The sequence below is a fragment of the Nycticebus coucang genome, chromosome 9 (assembly GCF_027406575.1).
Source record: "Nycticebus coucang isolate mNycCou1 chromosome 9, mNycCou1.pri, whole genome shotgun sequence".
In the NCBI taxonomy this organism is placed as follows: Eukaryota; Metazoa; Chordata; class Mammalia; order Primates; family Lorisidae; genus Nycticebus; species Nycticebus coucang.
The window spans coordinates 95,778,240-95,799,374 of record NC_069788.1 but is presented as its reverse complement, the minus strand read 5'-3'; the positions used below and the strand labels follow the sequence as shown (position 1 = coordinate 95,799,374).

The following is a 21,135-nucleotide window of genomic DNA, read 5'->3' as shown; positions in this document are numbered from 1 at the left end:
GCAGTGTGCCATGATCATGCCACTGGACTTCAGCCAGGGTAAATAGCAAGACCCTGACCCAAAAAAAGAGAGAGAGAGAGAAACACTATTGGAAAGAAAGTAGTGTTTATGGTTAGCTACCTATTTGTATCTACATACATTATTATTTGTCTGAAATGGATGACTTTCCAGCCTCTTTCTTTATGCTAGAAAGAGTCCTGGAACCCTTTAAGATTATGAAAACAATCCTCTAATAAATACTTGAAAATCTACTCTGAGGGAATTGGGTGGGATATAAACATGAACAACCTTTTTTGGAGGTGATAAAATCTCCTTTGTGCGTTTATTTACAGGCTCACACCTGTAATTCTAGCACTTTGGGAGGCCAAGGTGGGTGGATTGCTTTAAGCTCAGGAGTTCAAGACCAGCCCTAGCAAAAGTAAAACCCCATCACTACTAAAATAGAAAAACTAGTCAGGTGTTACCAGCTATTCAGAAGGCTGAGATGGGAGGATTGCTTGAGTCCAAGAGTTGAGGTTACTGTGAACTGTGATGCCAAGACACTGTACCCAGGGTAACAGAGTGAAACTCTGTCTCAAAAACAAAAAAAAAAAAGGCATTTCAGTGAGGTAGCTGCTATATTTCATTCCCATTGGAAGTATGAACTTCTAGCAACATTCATAATTTTTACTGTGTTTTTTTTACTGCTGATTTCAGATGAACTAGAGCAGCGGTTCTCAACCTGTGGGTCCTGACCCACAGGACCTGTATTAAGGGTACCCACATTAGGAAGGTTGAGAACCACTGAACCAGAGCATTCTATTAGAATTCTCGTAAATATATCATTCAGTTTTCATTAGATTCTTAATTCCCATTGTGTGTCTGCTGAGAAAACAAGTGGATTTCTTTAAAAGCTTTGTTGAGAAATAATTGACATACATTAAATTGCACTTATTTAAAGTTTACAGTTTAGTATGTCTTGACATGTATACACCCATGAAACCCATCACCACAACCATATTTATCACCCTTAAAAGTTTAGTGGCTCCTTTGTATATGTCCTCTTAACTCCCTGCCCCATCTTGTCCCAGGCAATGACCAAAAGTTTCACAAAATGCAAACTAGCATACATGTATAATGACAGAAAGCACGGTCTATTTGTTTTTATTACTGATGTTATGAGAAGAACTATAAAGCCTGCCAAAGTATTTCAACTTTTTTGTCTGTTGACCTTTTTTCTGAGTTACCATTGGTGGTCCATAGTAGATCACACATAAACTAACTAACACACATAAACCAAACTAATTTACTATTAACTGGTAGGAAGCAGCGCAAGCCTTTTGATACTTTACAAAGAGAACACCAGATGACTACTTCTCCTTACTTATATCCTCACATATTACATGCTTTCATCAAATGTTCTTATTTCTTCTTTCCTTTTGTAGATTGGGCTTTTTCAAGATGTGTGTGCTTTTCTTGAACTGGATTTTTAATGTTTTTCTTAGAAACAAAACAAGTATCTGATAATACTTATGAAATGAACTTTTTTGCCTACGTACAAATATTAAGAGTGTTTAAGGTGTTAAGGAAATCAAAAGGACTTTTTGAGGGGTAGAGAGTAGGGTTTCTAATAATGGCTTTTGCTTACTTCTTTTGTTTTCTTTTCTTTTCTTTTTTTTTTTTTTTTTAGTTTTTGGCCAGGGCTGGGCTTGAACCTGCCACCTCTGGCATATGGGGCCAGCACCTATTCCTTTGAGCCATACGAGCCGCTCTATTTTTTCTTTTTGGAATTGTTTTTTCTTTCCTCTTATTGAGGTGGTTTTTGGTCTTTGTTGTTGTTGTTGTTGTTGTTGTTTCGTTCTAGACCTTATCATCATAATCACTGTATAGAGTTACCACTGTAAGGATAAAACAGTGAGTTGATTTTGTTTAACCAGTCTTAAAATTGTATTTCTTAAATGATGAGTTTTTGAGTGGTCTTAGTTTATTTGATGTTGCTGCAAGTTTGTTGTGTTTGCTGCAAGTTTGATGTTAGTTTATTTGATGTTGCTGCAAGTTTTTCTGAGCAGTTAAAATCTGCCTTAACTCAAGATAAAGATTTTCTTTTGAGAAAATGAGTATTATTTTACTCATTATAAACATTATAAGTAAAACTAAAACACTGTTATTCTTGGGGAATACCTGTGTCTTACTGGAAGCATGTCTGAAATTAAGATTAGTAAAAAGATTAAAAACAAGCTGAGTGAGGTGGCTCAGGCCTGTACTTCCAGCACTATGGGAAGCTGAGTCAGGTGGATTACTTGAGCTCAGGTTTTCAAGACCAGCCTGAGCAAGGAGACCCCTGTCTTTTAAAATAGTTAGGTACTGGGCAGTGCCTGTGGCTCCCTGCGTAGGGCGCTAGCCCCATATACCAAGGGTGGCGGGTTCAAACCCGGCCCTGACTAGCTAAAACAGCAGTGGCAACTGCAAGAAAAAATAGCCAGGCGTTGTGGCAGGCACCTGTAGTCCCAGCTTCTCGGGAGGCTGAGGCAAGAGAATTGCTTAAGCCCAAGAGTTGGAGGTTGCTGTGAGCTATGATGGCACGGCACTCTCCCAAGGGAGACACAGTGAGAGTCTGTCTCAAAAAAAAAGTTAGGTACTGTGGCAGGTGCCTGTATTCCCATTGAGCCCAAGAACTTAAGGTTGCTATGAGCTGTGATGCCATGACATTCTACCAAGGGCAACAGAGTGAGACTCTGTCTCAAAAAAAAAAAAAAAAAAAGATTTGCTTTTATAATTTAAGAGTGTCTAGTTTTGTAAGTATTAATCAATTATTTCTAATTCCTATTCTTCTGATACTTGAAGTACCTGTGAAATGAAAAGTAAAAGTGAGTTTTCTTGTCCAACATAATTCCAATAGAACCAAGATACTAATTCTTAGAGCTGCATCTGTATATTCAAGCACATCAACTTCAGTAGAACAAAATATTGAGGAAAACATAAAAGTTTTGACTTACTTTTCCTTTTAAATAGATGAAGAACTTCCTGATTACATTATGGTGATGGTGGCCAACAAGAAAAGTCAGGACCAAATGACAGAGGACCTGTCCCTGTTTCTAGGGAACAACACAATTCGATTCACCGTATGGTATGTTTCTGAATGTCTATGCCTCACAGACTAAAGTTTGGCACAAGTCAGAATAGATAGTCTCTCTAAAAAGGTTCTTGATGGTTGAATTACATTCACTTTGGAGAAGTAATTTGTGAGTAATGAGAATGCAGCCTCTGGAGTCAGCTAAGACTGAATCCTGGCTCTCCACCCTCCCTCAGTTTTTCCATTTGTATAGTGGGAATAGAAGATCACCTACTTTATTATAGATTTGTTGGGAAGATTACATGAGCTAATATGTGAAAAGTGCTTTCAGGTGTGCCTGGCCCATATGTGTTCTTAGTGTGTGTCAACTGGAATTTTATGTTTCTGTCATATAAACTTCATAGCTTATTGGTCCTTCTGGCCCTTCCCCCAAATCAGATGTGTGTTAATTGAATTGAATTGGCTTCCTATATTACGTTATCTAATGAGCTACTTCTTAAGGGGTAAGAGTTTTTATATTTTTAGATTTCTTTTTTTGATTCTCACTCTGTCACCCTGGTTATAGTGTTTGTGGCATCATAGCTTACGTCAACCTGAAACTCTTAGGTTCATGTAGTCCTCTGGCCTCAGCCTCCAGAGTAGCTGAGACTCCACGGCACCTGGGTAATTTTAGTAGAGGTGGGGTCTCACTCATGCTTAGGCTGGTCTCTAACTCCTGAGCACAAATGATCCATCTGCCTTGGTCTTGCAGAGTGCTATATATGTGAGCCATTGTGCCCAGGTATTCTTTGAGCACTTTTTTTTTTTTTTTTAAGAGACAGAGTCTCACTTTATCACCCTCGGTACAGTGCCATGGCGTTATAGCTCACAGCAACCTTCAATTCCTGGGTTAAGGTGATTTCTCTTGACTCAGCCTCCCAAGTAGCTGGGATTACAAGCGCCTGCCACAATGCCCGGCTATTTTTTGTTGCAGTTTGGCCAGAGCTGAGTCTTAACCCACCACCGTTGGTATATGGGATCAGTGCTCCACTCACTGAGCCACAGGCACCACCCTTCTTTGAGCTTTTCAAATTTAAAAATTTTTTTTCTTATTTTTGAGACAGAGTCACCCTGGAGAGAGTGCCATGGCATCATAGCTCGCAACAACCTTAACCTCTTGGCCTCAAGCGATCCTCTTGCCTCAGTTTCCCAAGTAGCTGGAACTGCAAGCACCTGCTATGATGCCCAGCTAGGTTTTGTTTGCTTGTTTGTGATAGAGTCTCACTCTGTTGACCAGACTGGAGGGCAGTGGTATCAGCCTAGCTCACAGCAACCTCAAACTCCTGGGTTCAACTAATCCTCCTGCCTCAGCCTCCCGAGTAGCTAGGATTGCAGTTGCCACCACAGTGCTCAGCTAATTTTTCTATTTTTATTTTTTTGAGACAATCTCAAGCTGTTACCCTGGGTAGAGTGCCATGGCATCATAGCACACAGCAACCTCTAACTCCTGGGCTCAAAAGGTCCTCTTGCCTCAGTTTTTCTTTTTTTAGTAGAGATGGGGGTCTCACTTTTTAATTTTGGCCGGGGCTGGGTTTGAACCCGCCACCTCCGGCATATGGGACCGGCGCCCTACCCGCTGAGCCACAGGCGCTGCCCGGGGTCTCACTTTTGTTCAGGCTGGTCTCAAACTCGTGAGCTCAAGCTATCCACCTGCCTTGGCCTCCCAGAGTGCTAGGATTACATGCATGAGCCACCCCGTCCGGCCCCACCTATTTTTTTTTCTAATTTTAATAAAGTCGGGATCTTGCTCTTCCTCATACAGGTCTCAAAACTCCTGAGCTCAACCAGTCTGCCTACGTGGACCTCCTAAAGTGCTAATATTACAGGCAACTTTTAAAATTTTTGTAAATTCCTGCCTTCCTTTGACAAATATATATAAATATGTAAATTTTGGAATTTTTAAGTGGGTAACTTTGTTTTCAAATATAAAGTACTATTAGAATTTTGAATTTTTTTTCAAACCTCATATGTTCTTAGTTGAGAATACTAATTTAAAGCCATAAGATTGAATTTAAGAAGGCCAGGTGGCTTCAGGACCAGGTTTGAGGTAGAGTGAGGATAGGTAAGAATAATGATATGCCCGAAAATAGAAGCAGGAAATACTCATAATAAAGGCAGTCAGACTAGGAAGCACCAGTTACAGTGAAAGTTGCTGATGGAACAAAAGTTGAGCAAGCAAGTAACCTGCTCAATTTAAATGGCTAGATACTAGGGAAGGGATCAGGTGGCACTAAAGAAGGAGTTGAAGCTGGTTAACTTTTTTTTTTCTTTTCCTTTGGAGTCAGAGTCTCACTATGTCACCCTTGGTAGAGTGCCATGGTGTCACAGCTCACAGCAACCTCAAACTCTGGGGCTTAAGCAATTCTCTTGCCTCAGCCTCCCCAAGTAGCTGGGACTATAGGCACCCCCACAATGCCCAGCTATTTTGTTGTTGTAGTTGTCATTGTTGTTTGGAAGGCCCGGGCTGGGTTCAACCCTGCCAGCCCTTGTGTATGTGACTGGCTCCCTAGCTGCTGAGCTACAAGCGCCAAGCCTAACTTCTTGACTTTATGCCAGCATTTGTCTTCAAGGTGTTTTTTTTGCCCCAGTAGACAACTGTGTGCTTGACAACTTTTACAAAGTCATGTTAAAATTCTGCCCAGAATTCTCTGGTTTATATTGTACATTTTTGAAGATAATTAATAGAATGTAGTGCTCCTCAGATGTCATGATAAACTCACTGCTTCAGTCTTTTTTTTTTTTTTTTTTTCCAGGGGCCAAGTCTTACTTTGTTGCCCTTGGTAGAGTCCTGTGGCATCACCGCTCACAGCAATCTCCAGCACTTGGGCTTAGGCAATTCTATTGCCTCAGCCTTCCCAGTAGCTGGGACTATGGGCACCCACCATGCCTGGCTATTTTTTGTTGTTGTTGCAGTTTGGTCGGGGCCAGGTTCGAACCTGCCACCCTCTGTATATGGGGCCAGTGCCCTACTCACAGAGCCATAGGTACCACCCTGCTTCAGTCTTACTGATCCGACTCAGGTGTGTTACAGTTTGTCCCTGAAGCTTTTAGCCAAAAAAAAAAAAAAGAGAAAGAAAGAAAGAAAAGAAGAAAAATCACAGTGCTTTTGTTGTGAGCACTTTTTCTTTTATTAAATACATCTTTAGCAGTCCTGGTACTTATTTTGTTCATATATATTTTTAATGGCTTGACCTTAGTTCATCCTTTGGATTATGCTTGGTTTGAGTCCAGCTAATGTAAGATGGGAGAGTGACCTACAGGATTTTTTTTTCTCAGATAACTTGATAGAATTATTTAAACAAAGTAGACTACTAACTGAATCTGAATTAATTACTTTCTTTATTTTTTTTTGTTTTTGAGACAGAGCCTCAAGCTGTCACCCTGGGTAGAGTGCTGTGGCATTATAGCTCACAGCAACCTCCAACTCCTGGGCTCAAGCAATTGTCCTGCTTCTGCCTCCCAAGTAGCTGGGATTATAGGCACCCGCCACAACGCCCAGCTATTTTTTTTTTTTTTTTTTGGTTGTAGCCATCATTGTTGTTTGGCAGGCCCGAGCTGGATTCGAACCCACCAGCTCAGGTGTATGTGGCCGGTTCCTTAGCTGCTTGAACCACAGGCGCCAAGCCAGAGACAGAGTCTTATTATGTCTCCCCTCTGTAGAGTGCTGTAGTGTCACAGCTCACAGCAACCTCAAACTCTTGGGCATAAGTGATTCTCTTGCCTCAGTCTCCTAGGTAGCTGGACTGCAGGCGCCCCTCACAATGCCTGGCTGCTTTTTTGTTGCAGTTGTCATTGTGTTTAGCAGGCCCAGGCCAGGTTCCAACCCACCAGCCCTGGTGTGTGTGGCTGGCGCCCTAATCACTTGAGATACAGGTGCTGGGCCTATTTATTTTTGAGATACTGTCCCACTCTTTCCTACCGCTAGCTGTTGGCAGCAGGGGATAGGTAGGAACTAGGTTAGGCCCCTTCTCTTAAGAAAGGCTCCACAGATGGACTGGCATTCCCAATTTTATTTATTTATTTATTTATTTTTGAGACTGAGTACAATGATGTCATCACAGCTCATTACAACCTCAAACTCCTGGGCTCCAGTGATCCTCCTGCCTCGGTATTCAGGATTACAGACATGCACCACCATGTTAAGTTTTTTGGTTTTTTGTAGAGATGGGGTCTGGCTCTTGCTCAGGCTGGTCTCAAACTCCTGAGTTCAAGCATCCGTTTGCCTTGGTCTCTCAGAGTGTTAAGATTAGAGGTGTGAGCTACTATGCCTGGCTGAGTCTGAATTTAAAACCAAATTAATTTAACTTTTTCTTCTTGCCATAAATTGAGTTTTTTAACATGTACTGATGCAAGGAATGATATGTCTCCATTTGGGCACTTTGCTTTCCTAAGTTAAGCATTCATTAATAGGTCAAGTTTGGTGGTTCACACCTGTACTCCTAGAACTCTGGGAGGCCAACATGGGTGGATTGCTTAGAGCTCAGAAGTTCAAGACCAGCCTGAGCAAGAGTGAAACTCCATCTTTAAAAATAGCTAGGCGTAGGCCGGGTGCAGTGGCTCATGCATGTAATCCTAGCACTCTGGGAGGCCAAGGCAGATGGATTGCCTGAGCTCACAGGTTCAAGACCATTGGAGCCAGAGTGAGACTTCTTTTCTAAAAATAGCCCGGCATTTTGGTAGGTTTTTGTAATCCTAGCTACTTGGGAGGCTGAGGCAAGAGAATCACTTGAGCCCAAGAGTTTGAGCTTGCTCTGAGCTATGATGCCATGGCACTACTGGGGTGACAAAGTGAGACAGAGTCTCACAAAAAAAAAAAAAAAAACCAAAAAACAGCTAGGCATTGTGGGGGGTGCCTGTAATCTCAGCTATGCTGGAGGCTGAAGCAAGAGGATCTCATGAGCCCAGAAGTGCAAGGTTGCTGTGGGCGGGGATGCCACAACACTGTACTGAGGGTGGTAAAGTAAGACTGTCTCTCCAAAAAAAGAATTTATTAACACCAACCCCAAACAGACTGTCAATTCTTTGGAGCCCTGAAATAATTGTGTTCCTGGGGACAGTGGCGTGTTACTGGGTTCTCATTGAAAGAAAACTAATGAGATTTCTAAGGTGCTTTCAGGAGGAATCACCTCTTGGAAGGACTATAAAGCAAATTTGCTTTGTCTGTAACTACTAAAATAGGTTACATTATAAGCAAGGTTGTAGCCTGTGTTTGCTTATAGAATTAGTTTGAAAAAATTAGTTACAGTGAAATGGTGTGGTATATTTGGAAATTACTGATAATTTTTTCACCTCTTGGAATTACGTTAAGAAACTACGTAAGTAGGTAAAATGGGTACTGTGCTTAAATAATTGTAATGATAAACAGTATTTTATGTTTTTGATGTTAATCTTTTCTTACTGTAAACTACAGTGAGTCTTCTTCAGGAAACAAGGTGACAGTTTTTGTAGAACAAGACTCTGGGGTCAGGTATTCTTGCCCTTATATTTGTAGAGGCTACATGTTGAAAAGAGTAGAAAAAAATGTGATTTTTAATTGACTTAACACAGTATTCATATAAAACCTTTTTTTAAAGATGATCTTTGAAAGTAATTTTAATACCATGTACTCATTAAATATCATTTATCCGTATGTATCTGGATACAGTGTCATCAGATTTGGCGTGGCACTTCAGATAAGATTGTTCTTAAGGGAGGCTTTATTTTTGAATTTGTTTTGTTTTTTAGGCTTCATGGTGTAATAGATAAACTTCGCTCTGTGACAACTGGTAAGATTCATAACATTTTTTGTATTTCTGCTTGCTATAATATGATTTATTTCTTTTTAAATTCATTCTTAGTGCTTTGGAAAAAAACTTAAGTTTGAAAACTGGTTCATTTGAATGTTTTAGGAAGCACATATTTTTATGATTCAAGAGCAATAATTTTAATATAATTCAAAGGTCATTTAACCAATGGAGAGGGAGCAGTGTGATTTATCCTAAGGAAATGCCTCAAGGATGTTTCGGGATAGTATAATTGAAAATTAAAAGTCTAGTAATAAATTATTCTATTATGCTATATGGAATAATATTCAGCTATTAAAAGTAATGTGGAAGAGGTGGCACCCATAGCTCAGTAGGTAGGCCACCAGTTACATACACCCAGGTGGGCAGGTTTGAACCCAGGCCAGCTAAGTAACAATGACAACTGCAACAAACAAAAAAAAAAAATAGTGGGACGTAGTGGCAGGCACCTGTAGTCTCAGATACTTGGGAGGCTGAGGCAAGAGAATTGCTTAAGCCCAAGAGTTTGAGGGCGGCGCCTGTGGCTCAAAGGGGTAGGGCACCAGCCCCATATGCCAGAGGTGGCGTATTCAAACCCAGCCCCGGCCAAAAACTGCAAAAAAAAAAAAAAAGAGAGAGAGAAAGAGAGTTCGAGGTTGCTGTGAGCTATGTGAGCTATAATGCCACAGCAGTCTACTGAGGGTGACATAACAAGACTCTGTCTCAAAAAAAAAAAAGTAATGTGGAAGAATAACATGAGAATATATATATATATGATATGTTTTAGTTTTTAAAAATGCACATGTATACCCTTCCCCCCAAAAAATCACCTTTGATATAATTGGTTTTTGTTTGTATTTTCAGAATGTTCTACAATAAAACCTATATTGCTGTTGAATTGGTGATGAAGGAGGAAAAGGTTTTAAAATAATGAAAACAGATTAAAAGGACTGTGTTTTCCTTTTCAGAGCCCTCTAGTCTAAAGTCTACTGATACTAACATCTTTGATAGCAACGTGCCTTCAAACAAGAGCAGTTTCAGTCGGGGAGATGAAAGAAGGCATGAAGCTGCAGTGCCACCCCTTACCATTTCTAACAGTAGACCTGAAAAAAGAAATTCCAGAGTTTCTACCAGTTCACAGGAGCAGAAAACCACTAATGTCAGGTAAGAGTCCTCTGAAGACTTGTAACATTTACATTAATTTTCTATCTTTCAGTTGTTCTTTTTAACAGTTTTATCCCCCCCACACCAAGACCCAAGCATTCAGACCTATGTTTTTAGCAATTTTTAGAAATTGTGAAATGATCATATTTCTGAATGAAATAATGGGTAAGACCTAAGTATAATTTCTTTTATCTCAAATGTAGTAAATTAAAGTTTAAGGAAACTACAATTTCAAACTAGTTTTTTTTTCTCTTTTTTTTCTTGAGACAGAGTGTCACTTTGTCACCCTGGTACAAGCAATCCTCTTGCCTCATCCTCCTGAGTAGCTGGGATTACAGGTGTCTGCCACAATGTCCTAATATATATATATAGGTGTTTTACTTTTGCTCAGGCTGGTCTCCAACTCCTGAGCTCAAGCAGTCCACCTGCCTCAGCTTCCCAGAGTGCTAGGATTACAGGGGTGAGCCACCACCCTTGGTCTTGCATATTTTTTTTTTTTTTTTTTTGGAGACAAGTCTCACACTGTCACCCTAGGTAGAGCATGAGGGCCTTGGTGTCATAGCTCACAGCACCTCAAACTTTTGGGCTTAAGTGATCTTCAGCCCCCCACGTTGCTGGGAGTATAGGTGCTAGCCACAACAACACCCAGCTAGTTTTTCTATTTTTAGTAGACAGGGTCTCAAACTCCTAAGCTCACACAGTCCACCTGCCTCAGCTTCCCATGGTGTTGAAATTAAGGCATGAGCCATCTCACTGGCCTCAAAGTAGTTTTCGAGGAAATATGTGATGGATGTATCCTCCCATCGGTGGATACACACTTCATTAAAACTTTCTAAAGTAAACCAACCTTCCTTCCTTCCTTCCTTCCTTCCTCCCTCCCTCCCTCCCTCCCTCTCTCTCTTTCTTTCTTTTTTTTTTTTTTTTGTTGTTGAGACAGTCTCACTTTGTCACCCTTGGTAGAGTGCCATGGCATTATAGCTCACAGCAACCTCTAACTCTTGGGCTCAAGTGATTCTCTTGCCTCAGCCTACTGAATAGTTGGGAGTACAGGCGTCCACCACAGTGCCTGGCTGTTTTTAGAGACAGGCTTTCACTCGGGGGCTGGTCTCAAACCTGTGAGCTCAGGCAATCTATCCACGTTGGCCTCCCAGAATGCTAAGATTACAGGCCACTGTGTAGATTATTTGCTACTGTGAGCCACTGTGCCCCACCTTAAAGTAAATATTACTTAAAGATTCAGAGATAATTGCTCTAATTTAGTTGTACTGTGTTTTGTTCTTTTTTTTAAATAGACAGACTTATGATGATGGAGCTGCAACCCGACTGATGTCAACAGTGAAACCTTTAAGGGAGCCAGCACCTTCTGAAGATGTGATTGATATTAAGCCAGAACCAGATGATCTCATCGATGAAGACCTCAATTTTGTCCAGGAGAATTCTTTATCTCAAAAGAAACCTACAGTGACTCTTACCTATGGTTCTTCTCGCCCTTCTATTGAAATTTATCGACCACCTGCAAGTCGAAATGCAGATTGTGGTGTTCATTTGAACAGGATGCAATTTCAACAGCAGCAAAACAGTATTCATGCTGCCAAGCAACTTGATATACAAAACAGCCGGGTGTATGAAACAGGACATTTGTGTGAACCAGAAATGCTTAATAGCTTAGAAGAGACTTATAGCCCCTTTTTTAGACACAACTCAGAAAAAATGAGTATTGAGGTTTGTATACTTTTAAATTCTGGCTAGCTAGGCTGAAAATTGGCACTTCTTGATACCAAATAATATGTAAAGTAACTGAACATAGATTGCAGATTTACTCTAAGCTGATTTATTTGCTACTTTTCATGATACATACTAGACGGATTTTCCACTCCATTGCTGGCTCTTAAGAGTTTTTTCCTGTCACATCTTTATACCTTCTTAGGATTTCCAGCTTTAGAGATAGTTTTAACGTTACATTTGCCTGGGGATGGGAGGGGTTAGGTCACTTTTAGATTGTTTATGGTAATTTGTAGTAAGTAACCAAGTAACTCCAATTTATTTTCTTGATAGTGCTCTACGCAACTGTTAGTAAAATGAATGTAAAGGTCTAATTTTTGTTTTATCTAAATGTTAGCTATTGGGGATAATGTATTTTTTACAAAAAACCAAGAAATACCCTTTGAATTCTTAATATTACTGGCTTTTTCTTAAATTGAAAAATATTTTATAGTAGAACTTTTGTTATTTTCTGAGATTGGGTTAAGCATAAATTTATCTGATTGCAGGATGAAAACTTTCGAAAGAGAAAGTTGCCTGTGGTAAGTTCAGTTGTTAAAGTAAAAAAATTTAATCATGATGGAGAAGAGGAGGAAGAAGATGATGATTATGGGTCCCGAACAGGTGGCGTCTCCAGCAGTGTGTCTGTGCCAGCAAAGCCTGAAAGGAGGTACCTGACCATAGCTGTAAATTAATTTTTAACTTCCTGATGGAGTGTCTTAGGTTTCTTGAAGAGGATAATCATGACAATAAAAATTTAATGTAATAACATGTAAGACTTTTCCATTGGCACATATTAATGAGAGAAATGTTGAGTTCAACATTGGAGAGGATTGCTGAGAATATTATTAGGTTATTGAGTGTGAAATGTCTGATTTCTTTTTTGTTCTTTGAGACAGAGTCTATTCTGTTGCCCAGGATAGAGTGCGATGACATTGCTCACAGCAACCTCAAACTCTTGGGCTTGAGCAATACTCCTGCCACAGCCTCCAGAATAACTAGGACCATAAATGCCTGCTACAAAGCCTGGCTAGTTTTCTATTGAGTTTTTAGTAGATACAGGGTCTCTTTCTCAGGCTAGTGTCTTAACTCCTGAGCTCAAGGAATCTATCCACCTCAGCCTCATACAGTACCTGAATTATAGGTGTGAGCCACTGTACCTGACCATTTTTGACATTTTACTTTGGTACTTCTTGTTTTTTATTGTGAAAGTACATCTTATTTCTTTTTTATGATTTATTTATTTTTTTTTGAAGACAGAGTCTTACTATGTCACCTTCGGTAGAGTGCTGTGGCATTACAGCTCACAGCAACCTCAAACTTTTGGGCTTAGGTGATTCTCTTGCCTCAGCCTCCCAAGTAGCTGGAACTACAGGCACCCGCCATAACGCCCAGCTATTTTTTTGTTGTAGTTATCATTGTTGTTTGGCAGGTTCGGGCTGCGTTGGAACCGGAGCCAACCCTGGTTATGTGGCTGACGTCCTAGCCACTGAACTACAAGTGCCAAGCCTACATTTTCATTCTTTAAAATGCACGTTTTGGGGCGGCGCCTGTGGCTCAAGGAGTACGGCGCCCGTCCCATATGCCGGAGGTGGCAGGTTCAAATCCAGCCCCGGCCAAAAACCACAAAAAAAAAAAAAAAAAAAAAAGCACGTTTTGATGTGTGATTATCTTTTAATTTTTTTTGGCAGTTTTTGGCTGTGGCTGGGTTTGAACCCGTCACCTCCAGTGTATGGGGCTAGCACCCTACTTTGAGCCACAGGTGCCACCTCAAATTTTTTTTAAGAGCAATTTTTGTGAAACCTTAGACAAGTAAAAAACAGGTTTGTTTTTTTTTGTTTTTTTTTTTGTAGAGACAGAGTCTCACTTTATGGCCCTCAGTAGAGTGCTGTGGCGTCACACAGCTCACAGCAACCTCCAACTCCTGGGCTTAAGCGATTCTCTTGCCTCAGCCTCCCAAGTAGCTGGGACTACAGGCGCCCACCACAACGCCTGGCTATTTTTTGGTTGCAGTTTGGCCGGGGCCGGGTTTAAACCCGCCACCCTCGGTATATGGGGCCGGCGCCTTACCAACTGAGCCACAGGCGCCGCCCAAAAAACAGGTATTATTTTTAATATGAATCAGTGCAGCTTAAGACAGCTCAGAGTATCGATGAAGTGTTTGGGAAGATGTGACTAATAAATACGCAGAATGTGGGTTGTTTGAGAAGTTCTGTTTTAGTGATTTGAATCTTGAAAATGAGCTGTGTGGGCAACCTGAGACCAAGGTGGATAATGATGAGCTGAATTCTGTATTGGAAATGAATCTTCAACCCAAGCATGAATTAGCAGCAAGGTTTGATGTTACTATTCTAATAATATTGGACCATTTAAAACAAATCTGCAAGGTTAAAAAGCTGGATAAATGGATTCCACATGAATAAACAAGGATCAGAAGAGAAATCACCTCAAAACTTGCCTTTCGTTGTTTTCATGACATAAAAGTGAGCCATTTCTACATACCATTGTAATGTATGGTGAAAAATGTATACTTTTTGATAATCGCAAGTGTTTGGCACAACGGTTGGATAGAGATGAAGCTTTGAAACGCAGCCTAAAACTGAATGTTCATCAAAACCTAATGGTGTTTGGTGGTCCAATGCTGGTATTATCCACAGCAGCAGCATGAAACTTGATCAGGTGGTAACAGTTTATGTCTTCTGCAACCAGTTGGACAACATGATGAGGACACGTGGGATCAACCTTTAGGCAGGGATCAACACCAATAGGCATTCGAACAATATGTTTGGTGGGAACTAGCCCTAAAGTTCCTGATACAAGATGTTCATGTGGTTGGAACACCGTTTCTGAGCACTCTGCCGTCATAGGGTTAGAGGGGTAAGCAGCTGAGGTTGGTCAGTGTAGACTGGCCAGTCTTGCACAGTGCTGCTCAAATTACAGAAGTTGGAATAGGAAATTCTTTGTCATGCACTCTGTTACCAGACCTTGTATCAACTGTCTGGTAGGTACTTCTTCTAGGCTTAGGACTACTTTGTGCAGGAAAAAATACTCAGTGTTCAGTAGGATGTGGAAAACTCTCAGGATTTCACTGCCCTTGGTCTCCAGCCTTCATTGCTAATGGCATAAATAAGCTACTGTTAAGATGGCCAAACTATATTGATAGTTTAGGTGCATACTTTGATTTATTGCACTGCTTGTTTTAGATAAGATAAACTTCTGGTTTGAAACCGGAACGTTCAGATTTAATGTCCTAAAAAAATTTAATAGTATGAGAGGGGAGAAAACATTGTTCCAGATTCATTATTGTTAAAAGTTAAAAGGCTACAGTCTCTGTAAGTGACAACTAGTCTGTTAAAAATCTAGAAAAGGCTGTAGTAGAGGGATAATCCATGGCTAGTGTTTAAAGAACTGAATAAATATAATAAAATAATAATAATAAAAATAACTTTAACTTCTTTTAACTTTTTAGACCTTCTCTTCCACCTTCTAAACAAGCCAACAAGAATCTGATTTTGAAGGCTATATCTGAAGCTCAAGAATCTGTAACAAAAACAACTAACTATTCTACAGGTAAATGTATTAACGTTTACACTGAGTAGAAAATTTCTGTAATTCTTGAGTAAGTTGAAAGTGCTTGCTTCCAGATTTGTGGTACAATAAAGGCGCCTATCAGAGCAAGATGAAGTTCCTCTACAGAGGAATGGTTTTAAAAGGAGATTTGAGATGGGCGAAGTAGCTCGTGCCTATAATTCTAGCACTCTTGCAGGCTGAGGTGGGTACATTGCTTGAGCTCAGGATTTGAGAACAGCCTGAGCAAGAGCAAGACTCCATCTCTACTAAAAACAGAAAAATGAGTCAGGCATGGTGGCGCACGCGGGTGTCCCAGCTATTTGGGAGTTTGAGATGAGAGGAGGTTGGGGTTTGGGGTTAATGTAAGCTGTGATAGTTCCTTGGAACTTTACTCAGGATGACTGAGTAAGACTTTGACTCAAAAAAAAAATTAAAACATAAAATAAAGGGAGATTTGACCATTAGCTCTCAGTGGAGTTTAGTTCTTTGAGTACCATGTGATGCCTTTTATTCCCTCTTGGCAATATGTGTAAAATACATAATAAAAATTTTATTAGAAGGGTACAGGCGAAACTTACTAAATGCTGAATACAAATGCCTACATACAGTAACTAAGAAAATGCCATGAAGGCTACGTTGAATGAGAATGAGAACAGTTTGATGAGAATATTTCAGATTGTATATGAAACCTGCACATTGTACCCCTTGATTGCACTAATGTACACAGCTATGATTTAACAATAAAAAAAAGAAAAAAATAAAATAAAAAGCATCTATAAAGATCTCTGACCATCAAAAAAAGAATTTTTTTTTTAAAGAGAGTCTTGATAAAAGTGGAAGTTTCATATTAATAACATTAGATTTAATGTTAGATAAGAATTCATGATACATAAAAAGGAATAAAATTAGAGCCAGGCAAAATGGCGCACACCTATAATTCTAGCACTTTGGAAGGCTGAGGCGAAGCGATCCCATGAGGCCAGGAGTTCAAGACCAGACTAGGAACATAGACTCTTATCTCAACAAAAGAAAAAAAATTCAAAAATTAACCAAGTATGGTGGTATATGTCGGTTGTCCCAGCTACTCAGGAAACTGAGGCACAAGGATTGCTTTAGCCTAGGAGTTTGAGTTACAGCAGACAATGAATGTGCCACCTAGGAGATCCATCCTAGGTGACAGAGAAAGACATGTCTTTCTTTGTTTTTGAGACAGACTGTCAGTCTGTTGCTCTGGGTAGAGTGTTGTGGCATTTTTGTAGCTTGCAGCAACCTTAAATTCTTGGGTTTAAGTGATTCTTTTGCTTTAGTCTCCCAAGGAGCTGGGACTACCAGCACCCACCACAACATCTGGTAGTTTTTCTGCGTTTAGTGGAGATGCAGTTTCACTCTTGCTCAGGCTGGTCTTTAACTCCTAAGCTCTAGCAATCCACCTGCATCTGCCCTCCAGAATGCTAGGAATATAGGCATGAGCCACTGTGCCTAGCCCAAGAGACCCTTTCAGAAAAAAGTAAAATTGGATAATAAGTAGTTGAAGTTATAGAAATTTGTTTATAAACAGATTATTTTCAGTGGAATAAAATGGAATAGAAGATAGAGAATTACCTCTTTTGTGATGTTCCTACCCCAGTCCCAGTGGAAGTACTAAATAAATCATTTTATGAGAGAATGTAAAGGTATTACATGTTTCTGAAACAAAGGAGATGAATCAGCTCTAAGCTGATCTTAAGGAAAGTTCATACTGAAATGCAGACTGAAGGAGTTTTGTTGTTAAATTATGTACTTTGCCTGACCTGCCATAGCCAGTGTGTAAAACTTCTGTTAAGTTGATAGTAATTACCTACTCTGAAAAGATTTTTAAATTTTTGCAATGGATTTTATGAATGCTCTTACCACATTGCTCTGCTTGTCCATTCTCTCTTGCATCTCTTTTTGTGATCCCTTTCGTAAAGTGGACTAAACTGTCAGCTATAAATTTTCGATCCTGATACTCATGTGTCCTCTTGCTTTTCCTTGCTCATTCCTAATTTAAACTTGAACATAAAATTAAGCAGGTTTTGGCATATAGAATAAGGATTATCAGACAAAGGCCAATACTTGACCTAACAGTTTATTTACATTCCCTTTTCTGGTTTATCAGCATTATTAATAGCCTAGAATGATGAGAAATTTAGAGAATTTTCATGATCTTGAAATACCTTGTTTTTATAATCCTTAAATTTTAAGAAATAGTATTGACATTTCTCTCTATATAGGTTATTTGAATTACAATTTTTTTTTTTAGAGACAGTCTCACTTTGTCACCCTGGGTAGAGTGCCATGGTGTCATAGCTCACAGCAACCTCAAACTCCTGGGCCCAAGTAATCTCCTTATCTAAGCCTCCCAAGTAGTTGGGACTATAGGCTCTCACCACACACTCAAGTATTTTTAGAGACGAGGGTTCTCGATCTTCTTTAGGCTGGTCTTGAGCTCAAGTGATCCACCTGCCTTGGCCTCCCAGAGTGCTAGGATTACAGGCATGAGCCTCCACACTCAGCCTAAATTATAATTTGAAATTGATAAAAGATCATGAAGCACAGCCTAAGATGCATTTGATTAAAAATGAATACAGCATATGCTATTTTTTATTGTATTGTGATGTATTCATGACGGTGGCTTAAACACACATAGGTAGTAAGTCAGCTATCTCAGGAATGTTCTAGAGAAAGAAATGAGTGGCATCTATGGACCAATTTGAACTCCTTATATATTCTAAGCTAATCCCAAGGAGGAGTTTATGTTTAATATGACATGTTCACTATTGAATTTTGATGTGTTGCTACATTTGTATTTCCTTCTTTTTTTGCTTTTATGTTAAAGTCCCACAGAAACAGACACTTCCAGTTGCTCCCAGAACTCGAACTTCTCAGGAAGATTTGTTAGCAGAAGTGGTCCAGGGCCAAAGTAGGACCCCTAGAATAAGTCCCCCCATTAAAGAAGAAGAAACAAAAGGAGATAATATAGAAAAAAATCAAGGTAATAAATGATTTCACTTTCTATTACACTATTTTTTATGAGACATTAAATGTTTTCCAGTGAATTTTTACAAAATATATTTATTAAAAAAGTAATGATTAAGAAAAATAGAGAAGATATAATGAGGAAGGTTCATATCTGTACTTTTCAGAAAATTTTTTAAATCTTTTAATTGTGGACATTTTTAATGTTCTCAGAAATGGAAACATTAGTGCAGTGAACTCCTGTGAACCCAGTTACCTAGCCTTAAGTTATCAGAATTTTGTTGGTTTTTAGAAAGCTCCTACTTAAAGATAAAGTATTTATACATTCTTCTTTCCCTCTTTCTTGTTTGTTCTTCCTCTGTTCTCTGGAACTGGAGATCTTAGTTATCTTTATGTTTCCCCTCCCTTAGCATCTTGTCTATAACATACTATCCTAGTGGTCCTACTTTATCTCCTTGTATCTAACATTATAGTTATCTTCCCATTGGTTCTTTTGTTTCCATTTTCTCATTTCCCACTCTCCCTCATAGCCCCAGTTCCTGCTGTCTTTTAACTTCTAAAATGTGACTCTCATCGTGTGACTCCTTTGTGAGAGTGTCCCCTCCTCTTACTGCCCAAGACTAATGCCACATAGCTCAGTTACATGGCCCATGGACCAATATAGCCCTTTTCCTCTATTCTAAAACCTCTGGTCTTTCTATTCTTGTTGGGTTTTTTTTGCAGTTTTGGCCAAGGCTGGGCTTGAACCCTCCACCCCCAGTATATGGGGCTGGCGTCCTACTCCTTGAGCCACAGGCGCCACCCTGGTCTTTCTATTCCCATCAGGAAAGATTCTGGTTTCTTTGTTTTATTCTACTAAGATCTGAAATGAAAAAAAAATCTGAATTTTAAAACCACCAAAAATTCTGTATGCTTATCATGTTATTTCTAACACAGGTTTTTTTGAACCTTGGAGTACATTTTTTTGTTTCTCCTAAACTGTGTCCCTAAATTGTTCCAGGTTTTATGAAACCTTATGATTTTAAAACCATTGGTATCATAAAGCCTTTATTTTTATTTATTTTCTCAAGACAAAGTGAAACTGTGTCGCCCTGCATAGAGTACTATGGCATCATCATAGCTCACAGCACCTTAAACTCTTGGGCACGAATGATATTCTTGCCTTAGTCTTCCAAGTAGTTGTGACTACAAATGGCCACCACGAGGCTCAGCTATTTTTTTTTCCTATTTTTAGTAGAGACGGGGTCTTGCTCTTGCGTAGGTTTGTTCATGAAGCCTTTATGATTCCATCCTATATTCATCTCTTTATTTTGTCTCTCTTTTAAAAATTTTTGACTGCACTGTGTAATTTTCTTTTTTTCTTTTTTCTTTTTCTTTTTTTGGTTGTAGTTGTTGTTGTTTGGCAGGCCTGGGGTGAATTCGAACCCACCAGCTTCGGTGTATTTGGCTGGCGCCCTAGCCACTGAGGTATAGGCGCCGAGCCTGCACTGTGTAATTTTCCATGTCAGTATTATATAGTGTGTGATACATGATGGACCCCAGAACAAGAAAACCTCAGAATAGCCAGTAGGTAATAACTGCAGTGTGAATGGGCTGATTTGAGTAGCCGCATTGCTAGGGATTTTGCAAAGCGTAGTAGCCGGTAGCTCTAAAGGAGCTATGGCAGTCTGTTCCCCATGAACTCTCCAACTAGTTCACCAGGATTCCCTTCAGACAAGACTCCACATGAGACTTCTGGAATGGAATCAAGAGGAACAGGGAAGCTTGGTGCCCGTAGCTCAGTGAGTAGGGCACCAGCCGCATTCACTGAGGCTGGCAGGTTCAAGCCCGGCCCAGGCCTGCTAAACAACAATGACAACTCCAACCAAAAAATAGCTGGGTGCTGTGGTGGGTGCCTGTAGTCCCAGATACTTGGGAGGCTGAGGCAAGAGGATCGCTTATGCCCAAGAATTTGAGGTTGCTGTGAGCTGTGACGCCACGGCACTCTACCAAGGACGACTTAGTGAGACTCTGTTGCAAAAAAAAAGGAATTATGTCTAGCAAAAGAGACCTTCAAAAAAAAGGGCATCAATTGTCATTTATATGCAGAATTTCAGAAGTTATTATTTTCATGAGCTTTTGATGAATTTAATGGAGTATGAGGTTCAGATAAGTAAAAACCCTGTCATGAATTTGTATTTAAATTTTTATGAACTTATATTGTGTTTTATCTGTAAATAAATATGTTTTTGTCTAGTTCTGTCTACTGGAAAGGCATAGAAATAATGATTAACTCATAAATTAATTCCTTATTCCCAGAATTTGGTCTTGAAGTACTTGTATTTAGTGGATCCAGCTTCGTGACAAATGTCTGATTCCAGATATAGGACAGGAAATGTTAAGATGGTCCTGGAATGTCTTAGTATTTCACATAGCAAAAAACCATCAGTGAATGCTAGAGTCATATCAAAAAGATACAGAAGCCAACTTTGGTTCCCATTGGTGAACCAATTTGTCACCTTCTGGAGAACAGCTGATATTAATTGTCTTGAAAACTGGGTAAATAAAATGAGCATTTACACTATTTTTTTTTTTTTTGAAACAGAGTTTCACTCTGTTGCCCTGAGTAGAATGCTGTGGCGCCATGGTTCACAGCAACCTCAAACTCTTGGGTTCAAGAGACCCTCTTGCCTCAGCCTCCTGAGTAGGTAGAACTACAAGGAGCCTGCCTCCATCCCCACCCCCAGCTAGTTTTTCTATTTTTAATAGAGATGGGTCTGGTTCTTGCTTAGGCTGGTCTCCAATCCCTGA

The 21,135-nt window shown here is 39.8% G+C and overlaps 1 protein-coding gene across 9 annotated transcripts in view; it reads left to right on the top strand.

Moving 5' to 3' along the window:
- The window catches only part of ZC3H14 (zinc finger CCCH-type containing 14), a 56,990-nt gene that overhangs the window by 6,900 nt on the left and 28,955 nt on the right, over nucleotides 1–21,135 (top strand). For 6 of the 9 annotated variants that reach the window (XM_053600984.1, XM_053600983.1, XM_053600981.1 and 3 more), the window contains exons 3-9: nucleotides 2,992–3,106; nucleotides 8,816–8,856; nucleotides 9,822–10,017; nucleotides 11,310–11,739; nucleotides 12,288–12,448; nucleotides 15,248–15,348; nucleotides 18,206–18,361. In XM_053600984.1, the coding sequence (XP_053456959.1) occupies nucleotides 2,992–3,106; nucleotides 8,816–8,856; nucleotides 9,822–10,017; nucleotides 11,310–11,739; nucleotides 12,288–12,448; nucleotides 15,248–15,348; nucleotides 18,206–18,361 (1,200 nt within the window). The remainder of the gene's footprint in view (nucleotides 1–2,991; nucleotides 3,107–8,815; nucleotides 8,857–9,821; nucleotides 10,018–11,309; nucleotides 11,740–12,287; nucleotides 12,449–15,247; nucleotides 15,349–18,205; nucleotides 18,362–21,135) is intronic. The other 3 variants (XM_053600986.1, XM_053600982.1, XM_053600985.1) reach the window with 2 other exon arrangements.